At 36.9% G+C, this 14427-nt stretch overlaps 4 protein-coding genes and 1 non-coding gene across 5 annotated transcripts; 2 read left to right on the forward strand and 3 right to left on the reverse strand.

The window, feature by feature from the left end:
* The first annotated feature begins 1293 nt into the window (after positions 1-1293).
* LOC123418801 (50S ribosomal protein L2, chloroplastic) lies at positions 1294-3887 on the forward strand. The gene is made up of 3 exons (XM_045107065.1): positions 1294-1328; positions 1820-2226; positions 2890-3887. The coding sequence occupies exons 1-3, from the start codon at positions 1294-1296 to the stop codon at positions 3318-3320; spliced, it is 873 nt and encodes a 290-aa protein (XP_044963000.1). The 3' UTR covers positions 3321-3887.
* Positions 3888-3955: 68 nt separating this feature from the next.
* Positions 3956-5142, reverse strand: LOC123418807 (photosystem II protein D1). Its single transcript, XM_045107072.1, has one exon. It carries the CDS (start codon positions 5051-5053, stop codon positions 3992-3994), a length of 1062 nt encoding a protein of 353 aa, XP_044963007.1. The 5' UTR covers positions 5054-5142; the 3' UTR covers positions 3956-3991.
* A 343-nt stretch (positions 5143-5485) lies between these two features.
* On the reverse strand, positions 5486-7114 carry LOC123418804 (maturase K). The gene has a single exon (XM_045107069.1). It carries the CDS (start codon positions 7112-7114, stop codon positions 5579-5581), a length of 1536 nt encoding a protein of 511 aa, XP_044963004.1. The 3' UTR covers positions 5486-5578.
* Positions 7115-11462: 4348 nt separating this feature from the next.
* TRNAS-GCU lies at positions 11463-11550 on the reverse strand. Its single transcript has one exon. It is a non-coding gene; the product is annotated as a tRNA-Ser (tRNA).
* Positions 11551-12527: 977 nt separating this feature from the next.
* LOC123418806 (photosystem II D2 protein) lies at positions 12528-13723 on the forward strand. Its single transcript, XM_045107071.1, has one exon. It carries the CDS (start codon positions 12532-12534, stop codon positions 13591-13593), a length of 1062 nt encoding a protein of 353 aa, XP_044963006.1. The 5' UTR covers positions 12528-12531; the 3' UTR covers positions 13594-13723.
* Positions 13724-14427: the final 704 nt, after the last annotated feature.

Genomic DNA, 14427 nt, shown 5'->3' on the forward strand with positions numbered 1-14427 from the left:
AAGAGAGAACAATATCCATTTCAAAACATTTATAACAGATTCCTTAGTTCGGACCGACGAAGTAATGTCACTCGACTATTATCAACCTGACTGCAATCTTTTTCTGTCGGTAAGGATTGCACCAGAGCACCTTCTACTTCTAATAGGCCATGAACTATAGATAGAGAAGAATCATTCTGAGCGAGTACATAAGAAGCGATCCACTTTTTTTCATCGGTTCCAGGGGAAGACCAAAGATCTTGCGCGGCAGGTCCGCCAGAAAAACTCAAAAGAGAAAGAAGTCTCGTTAATCTCTTCATGCTCGTTCCAAGTTCGAAGTACCTTTTGGCCAAAGAAAAACCCGCTTCCTGACACGATTGCCTCTTTATCTTTATATAGATAGATTCTATGGGGTTATTACTTAGTAAGTCTATTTTGTACAAGAGCCCCTCCTATCTGATAGAAAAGGGTCCCATGATCCCGAGCCGATCTTACCTTGGCTCGCAAACCCCAAGTTTGTCTATGAAGAGCTAATCTAATTGTATTTTTTTCTAGAATGGATTTCTTATGTGGAATACTAATGGATAGGGCCTCGTTGCTAAGTGCTACAAGATCTAGTGCACTGGAACTCGTGGTTATGGACCCGAATCCTTTAGTATGGAACATTGTCTTTTCCAAGTAAAAACCCCTAGTATATGAAAGAATGAAAAGGTGCTTTCGTTCTTGTGGAATAAGAAGCCCTCGTACCTTAATGAAAGGAAAATCGTAATTTTTCGTTAGGTATTTGACCAAATAGGATCGTCCAGTTCCTATAGAACCTATCACTAAAATACCCGATAGGGCTAAGCGGAACGAAAAGGGTTTTCCATGAGATGGTAAATGAAAACGATTAGTCCCACACGAGGTTTGGGAATAAGTGATTGTCTGATAATGAGCAAGGAATATACGTCTTTCTGCTAAAGAGGATCTATTAAACTCATAATTCATTAGATCCTTGTTATCAATGCCAACTAGGTATCATAAGGAAATGGATCCCGGTTGTTCAATCCTTTGATAACCAAGGTCATTCTTTGCTAAAGAGAAATGATCACTATGAGTCAGACTCAATAGAATTGGATCCATTCCAAATAGCGAGAATTAGGATTCTTGATCCCTCTCAATCTCTCTTTCAATTCGAGGATCCAGAGAGGTGTTTTCATAGTCATCTCCGAATATTTGCCATCTCGGAATATTTTCGATTTCATTTTTCTATGATATGTCTTTCTATATGAAAATTGGTTATTTACGATGTACGATGATCCCTGTTAAGCATCCATGGCTGAATGGTTAAAGCGCCCAACTCATAATTGGTAAATTTGCGGGTTCAATTCCTGCTGGATGCACACGAACGGGAACATTCCATAAGTCTATTGGAACTGGCTCTCTATCCATGGAATCTCATCCATCATCCATACATAACGAATTGGTATGGTATATTCATACCATAACATAAGAACAATAAGAACTCGAATTCTTATCGATACTGGAACTCAGAGCATAGGAGGGAAAGTCGATTTATGGATGGAATCAAATACGCAGTATTTACAGAAAAAAGTCTTCGTTTATTGGGAAAGAATCAATATACTTTTAATGTCGAATCGGGATTCACTAAGACAGAAATAAAGCATTGGGTCGAACTCTTCTTTGGTGTTAAGGTGGTAGCTGTGAATAGCCATCGACTACCTGGAAAAGGTAGAAGAATAGGACCTATTCTGGGCCATACAATGCATTACAGACGTATGATCATTACCCTTCAACCGGGTTATTCTATTCCACTTCTAGATAGAGAAAAAAACTAAAGGAGAATACTTAATAATACGGCGAAACATTTATACAAAACACCTATCCCGAGCACACGCAAGGGAACCGTAGACAGGCAAGTGAAATCCAATCCACGAAATAATTTGATCCATGGACGGCACCGTTGTGGTAAAGGTCGTAATTCCAGAGGAATCATTACCGCAAGGCATAGAGGGGGAGGTCATAAGCGCCTATACCGTAAAATAGATTTTCGACGGAATCAAAAAGACATATCTGGTAGAATCGTAACCATAGAATACGACCCTAATCGAAATGCATACATTTGTCTCATACACTATGGGGATGGTGAGAAGAGATATATTTTACATCCCAGAGGGGCTATAATTGGAGATACTATTGTTTCTGGTACAAAAGTTCCTATATCAATGGGAAATGCCCTACCTTTGAGTGCGGTTTGAACTATTGATTTACGTAATTGGAAGTAACCAATTAGGTTTACGACGAAACCTAGAAATCGATCACTGATCCAATTTGACTACCTCTACGGGATAGACCTCAACAGAAAACTGTTGAGTAACGGCAGCAAGTGATTGAGTTCAGTAGTTCCTCATAGAAAATTATTGACTCTAGAGATATGGTAATATGGAGAAGACAAAATTGTTTGAAGCACGCACAGAACCGGAAGCGCCCCTTGTTTCAAAGAGAGGAGGACGGGTTATTCACATTTAATTTGATGGTCAGAGGCAAATTGAAAGCTAAGCAGTGGTAATTAAGACCCCCGGGGGAAAATAGGGATGTCTCCTACGTTACCCATAATATGTGGAAGTATCGACGTAATTTCATAGAGTCATTCGATCTGAATGCTACATGAAGAACATAAGCCAGATGACGGAACGCAGAGACCTAGGATGTAGAAGATCATAACATGAGCGATTCGGCAGATTTGGATTCCTTTCCTATATATCCACTCATGTGGTACTTCATCATATGATTCATATAAGATCCATCTGTCTAGAGATCGTCATATACATCTAGAAAGCCGTATGCTTTGGAAGAAGCTTGTACAGTTTGGGAAGGGGTTTTTTGAGAGAAAAGAAGAATCTACTTCAACCGATATGCCCTTAGGCACGGCCATGCATAACATAGAAATCACACGTGGAAGGGGTGGGCAATTAGCTAGAGCAGCAGGTGCTGTAGCGAAACTCATTGCAAAAGAGGGTAAATCGGCCACTTTAAGATTACCATCTGGGGAGGTCCGTTTAGTATCCCAAAATTGCTTAGCAACAGTCGGACAAGTGGGTAATGTTGGGGTGAACCAAAAAAGTTTGGGTAGAGCCGGATCTAAGTGTTGGCTAGGTAAACGCCCCGTAGTAAGAGGGGTAGTTATGAACCCTGTGGACCACCCCCATGGGGGCGGTGAAGGGAAAGCTCCCATTGGTAGAAAAAAACCCACAACCCCTTGGGGTTATCCTGCGCTTGGAAGAAGAACTAGGAAAAGGAAAAAATATAGCGATAGTTTTATTCTTCGTCGCCGTAAGTAAATACGTAACTAGGAATATGGAAAATTGCATTTTTGGAATTTGCAATAATGCGATGGGCGAACGACGGGAATTGAACCCGCGCATGGTGGATTCACAATCCACTGCCTTGATCCACTTGGCTACATCCGCCCCTTATCCAGCTAAAGGATTTTTTTCTTTTTTCCGTTGATCATTATTCTATTTATTCTGACCTCCGTACTTCGATCGAGATATTGGACATAGAATGCCACTCTTTAAAAAGGAAAAAAGGAGTAATCAGCTGTGACACGAAAAAAAACGAATCCTTTTGTAGCTCATCATTTATTGGCAAAGATAGAAAAGGTCAATATGAAGGAGGAGAAAGAAACAATAGTAACGTGGTCCCGGGCATCTAGCATTCTACCCACAATGGTTGGCCATACAATTGCGATTCATAATGGAAAGGAACATATACCTATTTACATAACAAATCCTATGGTAGGTCGCAAATTGGGAGAATTCGTGCCTACTCGGCATTTTACGAGTTATGAAAATGCAAGAAAGGATACTAAATCTCGTCGTTAACTGAATTCTGAATAGAAAGATTAAGAAGAAAAAAAAGATTCAAAATACCCAATATCTTGCTAGAACAAGATATTGGGTATTTTTGTCTTTTCTTTCTTCAAAAATTCTTATATGTTAGCAGAAAAACCTTATCCATTAATAGCTGGAACTTCAACAGCAGCTAAGTCTAGAGGGAAGTTGTGAGCATTACGTTCGTGCATTACTTCCATACCAAGGTTAGCACGGTTGATGATATCAGCCCAAGTATTAATAACGCGACCTTGACTATCAACTACAGATTGGTTGAAATTGAAACCATTTAGGTTGAAAGCCATAGTACTAATACCTAAAGCAGTGAACCAGATTCCTACTACAGGCCAAGCAGCCAAGAAGAAGTGTAAAGAACGAGAGTTGTTGAAACTAGCATATTGGAAGATTAATCGGCCAAAATAACCATGAGCAGCCACAATATTATAAGTCTCTTCCTCTTGACCAAATTTGTAACCCTCATTAGCAGATTCATTTTCAGTAGTTTCCCTGATCAAACTAGAGGTTACCAAGGAACCATGCATAGCACTGAATAGGGAACCGCCGAATACACCAGCTACACCTAACATGTGGAATGGATGCATAAGGATGTTGTGCTCTGCCTGGAATACAATCATAAAGTTGAAAGTACCAGAGATTCCTAAAGGCATACCATCAGAAAAGCTTCCTTGACCAATAGGGTAAATCAAGAAAACAGCAGTAGCAGCTGCAACAGGAGCTGAATATGCAACAGCAATCCAAGGACGCATACCCAGACGGAAACTAAGTTCCCACTCACGACCCATATAACAAGCTACACCAAGTAAGAAGTGTAGAACAATTAGCTCATAAGGACCACCATTGTATAACCACTCATCAACAGATGCAGCTTCCCAAATTGGGTAAAAGTGCAATCCGATCGCCGCAGAAGTAGGAATAATAGCACCAGAGATAATATTGTTTCCATAAAGTAAAGAACCAGAAACAGGCTCGCGAATACCATCAATATCTACTGGAGGGGCAGCGATGAAGGCGATAATAAATACAGAAGTTGCGGTCAATAAGGTAGGGATCATCAAAACACCGAACCATCCGATGTAAAGACGATTTTCAGTGCTAGTTATCCAGTTGCAGAAGCGACCCCACAGGCTTGTACTTTCGCGTCTCTCTAAAATTGCAGTCATGGTAAGATCTTGGTTTATTCAAATTGCAAGGACTCCCAAGCACACGTATTAACTAGAATATAGATAATAGAAGGCTTGTTATTTAACAGTATAACATAGACTATATACCAATGTCAACCAAGTCAGCCCAAAGATTGGCTATCCATATAAATAAATTAACCAAACCAATAATTTTGTATTTGTAAATGAAGTGAGTAAAAGTTAAAAACTTTGATGGGTCTTTTCTATATGGGTTGCCCGGGACTCGAACCCGGAACTAGTCGGATGGAGTAGATAATTCTTCCTTGTTACAATAGAGAAAAATCCCTCCCCAAATCGTGCTTGCATTTTTCATTGCACACGACTTTCCCTATGTAGAAATAGCCAATATTCTATTCCAAAGAGGAAGTTCTACTAATTTTTTAATTAGTAAGTTGATTCACCTACTCTTTATTATAATAAAAGGAACATTTCAGAATGAAAAATATGAAAGTTTTTTCTTGATCATTTATCAACCCTTTCCTGTTTATTAGTTTTGTCTAATGATTAATTAAGAGGGTTGACCAGGTCATTGATACCTATAATATCCAAATACCAAATACGCTCAGTGTGTGATCCACTGAAAGAAAAAAGAGTTGTTTTGGTGAACATCAAAGAAAAAACTTGCTCTTCTTCCGTAAAAAATTCTTCTAAAAATGCCGAACCCAATCGTTGCATAAAAGTTCGTACCGTGCTTTTATGTTTACGAGCTAAAGTTCTAGCGCATGAAAGTCGAAGTATATACTTTAGTCGATACAAAGTCCGTTTTTTCGAAGATCCACTATGATAATGAAAAAGATTTCTACATATCCGACCAAATCGATCAAGAATATCCCAATCTGATAAATCCGTCCAAATGGGTTTACTAATAGGATGCCCCGATCCAGTACAAAATTGAGCTTTTGATAAGTATCCTATGAGGAGAGTAGCGGGGACTATGGTATCGAATTTTTTCATTCGAGTATCTATGAGAAATGAATTCTCCAGCATTTGATTCCTTACCAACAAAGGACTTTTTGGTACACTTGAAAGGTATCCCATAAAATCGAAGCAAGAGTTTGCTAATTGGTTTATATGGATTCTTCGCGGCTGAGTCCAAAAAAAGAAATAATATTGCCAGAAATTGATAAGGTAGCATTTCCATTTCTTTTTCAAAAAAAAACTGCCTTTTGATGCAAGAATTGCCTTTCCTTGATATCGAACATAATGTATAAGAGGATCCATAAAGAACCATAAGGTTTTCCGAGAAAAACCAGGGTACATTATCCCAAAATGTTCCATCTTCCTAGAAAAGTGGATTCGTTCCAGAAAAGTTCCAGAATATGCTAATGGTAAGCAAGAAGATTGTTTACGAAGAAACAACAAGAAAAATTCATATTCTGATACATAAGAGTTATATAGGAATTTAACTAGTCTTTTATTTTCTTTTTGAAAAAAAAGAATGGATTTCATTGAAGTAATAAAACTATTCCAATTCGAATAGTAGTTGAGAAAGAATCGCAATAAATGCAAAGATGGAACATCTTGGATACGGTATTGAAGGAGTTGAACCAAGATTTCCAAATGGATAGGATAGGGTATTTCTATATGTGATAGATAATCCAAATGCAAAAATTTGTCTTCTAAAAAGGGAAATATTGAATGAATAGAGCGTAAATTCTGAAACTTTGGTATTTCTTTTTCTTTCGGACAAGATAATTCCCGTAGCGAGAATGGGATTTCCACAACAATCGCAAACCCCTCAGATAGAATCTGAGAATAAAACTCAGAATAAAAAAAAATTTTGTAATCCAATAATCGATCTTGATTAGGATGATTAACCGAGTTATCCAAAAAATTCTGCTGATACATTCGAATAATTAAACGTTTCACAAGTAGTGAACTAAATTTCTTGTTATTCCAACTAACTATTTCCACAGGTTCAGAACCGTTTAATCCATAATCATGAGCAAATGCATAAATATACTCCTGAAAGAGAAGTGGGTAGACAAAGTATTGTTGACGAGATTTCTGTTTTTCTGAATACCCTTCGAATTTTTCCATTTGTATTTCTACTTGAATCAGAGAGAAGAAGCATTTCTCGGTTTATCGAATGATGATACATAGTGCAATATGGTCAGAACAGGGTGTTGCATTTTTAATACAAACCCTGGAAAGAAAGGGAGTCTAATCCACGGATCTTTTTCCGCTCCTTTTCTACCGAATTAGTTTATGTTTGTTCTAAATTACAAAAAAGAACAGAACAAGTTTTTTATTTTTGCAGGCCAATCGCTCTTTTGACTTTGGAATACAGCCTCTTTATCAATATACTGCTTCTTTTACACATTCAATCCATAACATCCCTTATTCAATCCATAATCAAGAATAATTAGGATTTCTAAAAAAAAAGAAAAAATAAAGGGTCCACTCATAGGAAAACCCAACCTTTCCCCACATCCGGCACTAATCTATTTTTAACGTCTAATTAGAGCGGGGAATCCTTCCAATTAGGAAGTTAAGCTCGTTGCTTTTTATTTTACCAGAATTGGAGCCAGGCTCTATCCATTTATTCACTAGACCCAGAAAATCGTAATTTTGGATTCCATTCAAAAAAGATTGATTTTATTACGACATGCTATTTTTTCCATTCATTACCTTTGAGGATCAGTCGTGGTCTTCTAGACTCTACCAAGAGTCTGGACGAATTTGTTGTTTCATCCAAATGTGTAAAAGATCATAGTCGCACTTAAAAGCCGAGTACTCTACCATTGAGTTAGCAACCCAGATAAAAAAAGGATCTTAGATACGATCGAAATCCAAAAATCAATGGAATTACACCGCGCGCTTCTGTCAAAACATTGAACTAGCAAGACATCAAAAGAAAGATTTTATCGACCATGAAAAACACTCAAATGGCAAAACGAACAGGTCCGGTTAAATTCCACTAAAGTGAAAAAAAAGAGCGACCCTAATCACGATGGCCAAATTCTCCTTTTTTTAGCGATTTTTATTAAAAAAAATATATATTATATTGTATGAGAATACATGCAAGAGGAACACCCTTATCATTTGAGCGAAGTGTAAGCAGAAAAATTAAATATGGAGTGAGGATAAAGAGACCCATCTATCTACAAATTCTATTTGTTCAATAGACCTTTGTCAATGGAAATACAATGGTAAGAAAACAAATTAGATAGAAAAAGTAAATAAAATAGGGGCTTATGTTGGATTGGCACGATATAAATCCAAATAGGATTAAGAAAGAGGTAAATTGTGTCTAAATAATTAGACAACGAGGAATACTAATAATCTTCTCCTATCCTACTTTTTTATTCATTTAGTTCTTCAATTAACTCAAAGTTCTTTCTTTTTCTTTAAAGAATTCCGCCTTCCTTAAAATATCATAAACAGTTCTTGTCGGTTGAGCACCCTTTTCAAGGAAATAGAGAATAGCTGGAACATTTAAACAAGTTTGATTCTTTATCGGATCATAAAAACCTACTTTTCGAAGATCTCTTCCTTCTCTTCGAGATCGAACATCAATTGCAACGATTCGATAGACAGCTTATTGGGATAGATGTAGATAAACAACGCCCCCCCTAGAAACGTATAGGAGGTTTTCTCCTCATACGGCTCGAGAAAATGATTCGAATTTCTGTCGATAATAATAGAAATTAGACTATGACGTCCATTAATTTCCTTACAGAAAAAACAAATTTCATTTATACTCATGACTCAAGTTGGCTAATTCTGCCTGAGAAACTTCGAAGGCAAAATCCTTCAAAAATTTTTGAGTCGTCTTTAAACTCTTTTCTTTGTCTCATTTCGAACGAATTGACTTTTATTCCTTATTCTGATCCAACTCTGTTGTTGAGACAATTGAAAATTGTGTTTACTTGTTCTGGAATCCTTTATCTTTGATTTGTGAAATCCTTGGGTTTAGACATTACTTCGGGAATTCCTATTTTTTTCTTTCAAAAGAGTAGCAACATACCCTTTTTTCTTATTTCCTTCGATAAAGCATTTATCTCTTCTATAGAAATCTAATAAGGGGGATTGATTCTGATATACTTTTATTGGACTTTCTTCGTATTTTAACCTTTCGATTTATTTCTATATTAAGGATAGACTGACAAAGTTGGCCTAATTTATTAGTTTTCACTAACCCTAGATTCTTTCCCTTGATAAAAAATAAACTCTGTCCTCTCGAGCTCCATCGTGTACTATGTTACTTAAACCCTGCGCAAATTTGGTTCGGAACGAATAGAACAGGCTATGTCGAGCCAAGAGCATTTTCATTACTATGGAAAATGATGGATAGCAAAATCCACAATCGATCATGTCCTTCAAGTCGCACGTTGCTTTCTACCACATCGTTTTAAACGAAGTTTTACCATAACAAACATTCCTCTTTTCATTGCAAAGTGGTATAGAAAATTGATCCAATATGGATGGAATCATGAATAGTCATTGGTTTTGTTTTTTGTATACTAATTAAAATTAAAACTTGCTATCTATGGAGCAATATGGATAAAAGAAAGTAAGTATTTATCCGGGAAGCCTCCGCCAAGATCCAATTTATTTAAACCCATATTCGAATTCTATCATATGAATGAAACATAGAAAAAGACGACTAAACAAGTTTGCTTAAAACTTATTTATTATTAAATTTCCACCCTCAACGGATGGCTCGAGATGATCAATCTTGAAGTGAGAAGAGAAGGATTGACTCTTCCTCAATAAATAAACTATCAACCTCCAAAAAAGTTTAATTCATTTAATTACTAGAATTAGAATTCTATTAGTAATATATTTTTTCCGTACCAAAAACAATTAACTATAATAACTAAATAAACTATTCCAATGAATAGATTGAAAGTTTTTGGTAGTTAATTGTTTTTGGTACTTCTTCGACTCGAAGACCAAAAGGAAGAAAAAAATATGATTAAGTGATTATTAAGTGATTATTAAGTGATCATAGTAGAGGCATATCCTGAATGTGCCTGCTAGATCCCATTTTTTTCATGAAAATAAAGGTAGTCAATTTGACTGGACTTAAGACTTTATTATGTTTTCTGAGAAAACATAAGATATCATTATTCTCTTTAATAAACTTTTGTCTCATACGGAGTACTATATGATTTCACCGTTTGTTTCATCAGAAACAATCTGGGACGGAAGGATTCGAACCTCCGAGTAACGGGACCAAAACCCGCTGCCTTACCACTTGGCCACGCCCCATTTCGGGTTTTATGCGACACTAATAAACACTATTATGTTTATTTGTTATTCGTCAATACCATTTCAATTACATAAATAAAGAAGAGATATTCTCTTGCTAGTATTCTACACATGCAGATAATATAGAATCAAAAAAATGCATTGATCATTACATGGAATTCTATTAAGATATTATATGAAAGTCGAATTTATTCCACTCTCATTTGAGAGTGCGAATACAAGGAGGTATTTTGTGTTTGGGAAAGTCCGAAGAAAAAAAGATTTTGAATCTGCCTTTTCCTTCTTTCCCTTAAAAAAATAACTCAATCAAAATCCAATTATTTACTCTACAAGAATGAAATGCTTGTTATGCCTAATATACTTAGTTTAACCTGTATCTGTTTTAATTCTGTTCTTTATCCTACTAGTTTTTTCTTTGCCAAATTGCCCGAAGCTTATGCTATTTTCAATCCAATCGTGGATATTATGCCTGTTATACCTCTATTCTTTTTTCTATTAGCCTTTGTTTGGCAAGCTGCTGTAAGTTTTCGATGAAATCTTTAGTACTCTGTATGCCAAATTGAATGATGTGTTCATTCCAAAAAAAAAAATTAAAATGGGTAAAAGCCGAGAAGTTTTATATTTTTATATTATGAACCCTCAATTCTAAAATTGAAATTATTCTACATTGAATGGGTAGCTACAGCAATAAATTTGGATCAGCCTTTCTACTCCCCTGCACCTAGGTTGAGCAGGTACCTTTAGGTACCTACACAATACCTATTCAATACCACCTAACCCTATTTTTGCTATTGATAAGAGTTCTTATTATAAATGAATTCTTGCAATTTTTTTCCAGAATTCATTTTTGCATTTTTAGGTATCAAAAAAAACCATCCTAGTGGATCCGTGTGGTAAGGAAAAACTGGTAATCTATTCCTTAAAAAAAAATCTTGGAGATTATGTAATGCTTACTCTCAAACTTTTTGTTTATACAGTAGTGATATTCTTTGTTTCACTCTTTATCTTTGGATTCTTATCTAATGATCCAGGACGGAATCCTGGACGCGAGGAGTAAAAATTCAATTTTTTTTTTTTCTTACAAATTGGATTTGTTTCGTACATTTATCTATGAGAAAATCCGGGGGTCAGAATTCTTTCCAGTTTGAAAGTCCCAAATGATCCAAGGGAGCGGAAAGAGAGGGATTCGAACCCTCGGTACAAAAAAATTGTACAACGGATTAGCAATCCGCCGCTTTAGTCCACTCAGCCATCTCTCCACGTTCCAAAGCGAAAGGTTTCCGTGATATGATATAGGCAAGAAATAAGAAATAACGGTTGCAAAAAACCCCTTTTTTTCTTTCAAAAGTCTATAAAAATTATATTGCCAATTCCATTTTAGTTATATTCTTTTTTCTTAATGTTAATAAAAAAAAGAAGAAAATTCTTGTTTTTTCTTTGTAAAAATCGATATTGACCGAGAGACAATCAAATAGATTTTCTCTTTAGCGGGCATTTCCATATAGGACTTGTTATAATTATAATAAAACAAGCTATATATAAAAAAACGCTTTTTTTTTTTTTGTCGATTATTTATCAAGAAAGCAAAAAGGGTTCTTATCAAATCCACCATAAAATTGGAAAGAAGCATAAAGTAAGTAGACCTGACTCCTTGAATGATGCCTCTATCCGCTATTCTGATATATAAATTCGATGTAGATGAAATTGTATAAGCGAATTTTTCGTATTTCCTTAGACTTAGACCGCGCAAGACAAGAATTTTTCGCTATTTACGATTTCATATTCTTGTTACTAGATGTTCTATAGGAATAAGAAGAAATCGCAACTCCTTTGCGCTACACATAAAAATTGATTTCGAAGGTCCTTTTTTTTTTCAGAATCCTCCATTTTAGTTCTTCCCCCCATGCAATAGAGAGGGAATGGGAAAAAAGGGGTTACTTTTATTTTCATTTTTCCCTTAAAAGATAGACTTTGAAATAGGAGTCTTGGAATAATGCTGAATTCAAAGGTTTATTTCTATAAGTATAAGATAAGAAAAACAAATCGAATCAAATTCATGGATTTACAACGACCTCGGTTGTGACTCCATAGATAAAAATGGAAAATTTCTCTCTTCGAGACCATTGAAAAAGGGCATTGAACGAGAAAGAAATCGTCCACAGATATAAAACTATCATATGCCTTGGAAAGTGATATGAGGTGCTCGGAAATGGTTGAAGTAATTGAATAGGAGGATCACTATGACTATAGCCCTTGGTAGAGTTCCTAAAGAAGAAAATGATCTATTTGATACTATGGATGACTGGTTACGAAGGGACCGTTTCGTTTTTGTAGGATGGTCTGGCCTATTGCTCTTTCCTTGTGCTTATTTCGCTTTAGGGGGTTGGTTTACAGGGACAACTTTTGTAACTTCTTGGTATACCCATGGATTGGCAAGTTCCTATTTGGAAGGTTGTAATTTCTTAACCGCAGCAGTTTCTACCCCTGCCAATAGTTTAGCACACTCTTTGTTGCTACTATGGGGGCCAGAAGCACAAGGAGATTTTACTCGTTGGTGTCAATTAGGCGGTCTATGGACTTTTGTAGCTCTCCACGGGGCTTTTGCACTAATAGGTTTCATGTTACGCCAATTTGAACTTGCTCGGTCTGTTCAATTGCGGCCTTATAATGCAATCTCATTCTCTGGTCCAATTGCTGTTTTTGTTTCGGTATTCCTTATTTATCCACTGGGGCAATCTGGTTGGTTCTTTGCGCCGAGTTTTGGCGTAGCAGCGATATTTCGATTCATCCTTTTCTTCCAAGGATTTCATAATTGGACGTTGAACCCATTTCATATGATGGGAGTTGCCGGAGTATTAGGCGCGGCTCTGCTATGCGCTATTCATGGAGCAACCGTAGAAAACACTCTATTTGAGGACGGTGATGGTGCAAATACCTTCCGTGCTTTTAACCCAACTCAAGCTGAAGAAACTTATTCAATGGTCACTGCTAACCGCTTTTGGTCCCAAATCTTTGGTGTTGCTTTTTCCAATAAACGTTGGTTACATTTCTTTATGCTATTTGTACCCGTCACCGGTTTATGGATGAGTGCTATTGGCGTAGTTGGCTTGGCTCTGAACTTACGTGCCTATGACTTTGTTTCCCAGGAAATCCGTGCAGCGGAAGATCCTGAATTCGAGACTTTCTACACCAAAAATATTCTTTTAAACGAGGGTATTCGTGCGTGGATGGCAGCTCAGGATCAGCCTCATGAAAATCTTATATTCCCTGAGGAGGTTCTACCACGTGGAAACGCTCTTTAATGGAACTTTCGTTTTAGCTGGTCGTGACCAAGAAACCACCGGCTTTGCTTGGTGGGCTGGGAATGCCAGACTTATCAATTTGTCCGGTAAACTACTTGGAGCTCACGTAGCCCATGCCGGATTAATCGTATTCTGGGCCGGAGCAATGAACCTATTTGAAGTGGCCCATTTCGTACCAGAAAAGCCCATGTATGAACAAGGGTTGATTTTACTTCCACACTTAGCTACTCTAGGTTGGGGAGTAGGGCCAGGGGGGGAAGTTCTAGATACTTTTCCATACTTTGTATCTGGCGTACTTCACCTAATTTCCTCCGCAGTCTTAGGCTTCGGTGGCATTTATCACGCGCTTCTGGGACCCGAGACTCTTGAAGAATCTTTTCCATTCTTTGGTTATGTCTGGAAAGATAGAAATAAAATGACTACAATTTTGGGTATTCACTTAATTTTGTTAGGTCTAGGTGCTTTTCTTCTAGTACTCAAGGCTCTTTATTTTGGCGGTGTATATGATACCTGGGCCCCTGGGGGGGGAGATGTAAGAAAAATTACCAATTTGACCCTTAGTCCCAGTGTTATATTTGGTTATTTACTAAAATCTCCTTTTGGGGGAGAAGGGTGGATTGTTAGTGTAGATGATTTAGAAGATATAATTGGTGGACATGTATGGTTGGGTTTTATTTGTGTATTTGGGGGAATTTGGCATATTTTAACCAAACCCTTCGCATGGGCTCGCCGTGCATTTGTATGGTCTGGAGAAGCTTACTTGTCTTATAGTTTAGCTGCTTTATCTGTCTTTGGTTTTATCGCTTGTTGTTTTGTATGGTTCAATAATACAGC

The sequence above is a fragment of the Hordeum vulgare genome, unplaced genomic scaffold, assembly GCF_904849725.1.
Source record: "Hordeum vulgare subsp. vulgare unplaced genomic scaffold, MorexV3_pseudomolecules_assembly, whole genome shotgun sequence".
Taxonomy (NCBI): Eukaryota; Viridiplantae; Streptophyta; class Magnoliopsida; order Poales; family Poaceae; genus Hordeum; species Hordeum vulgare.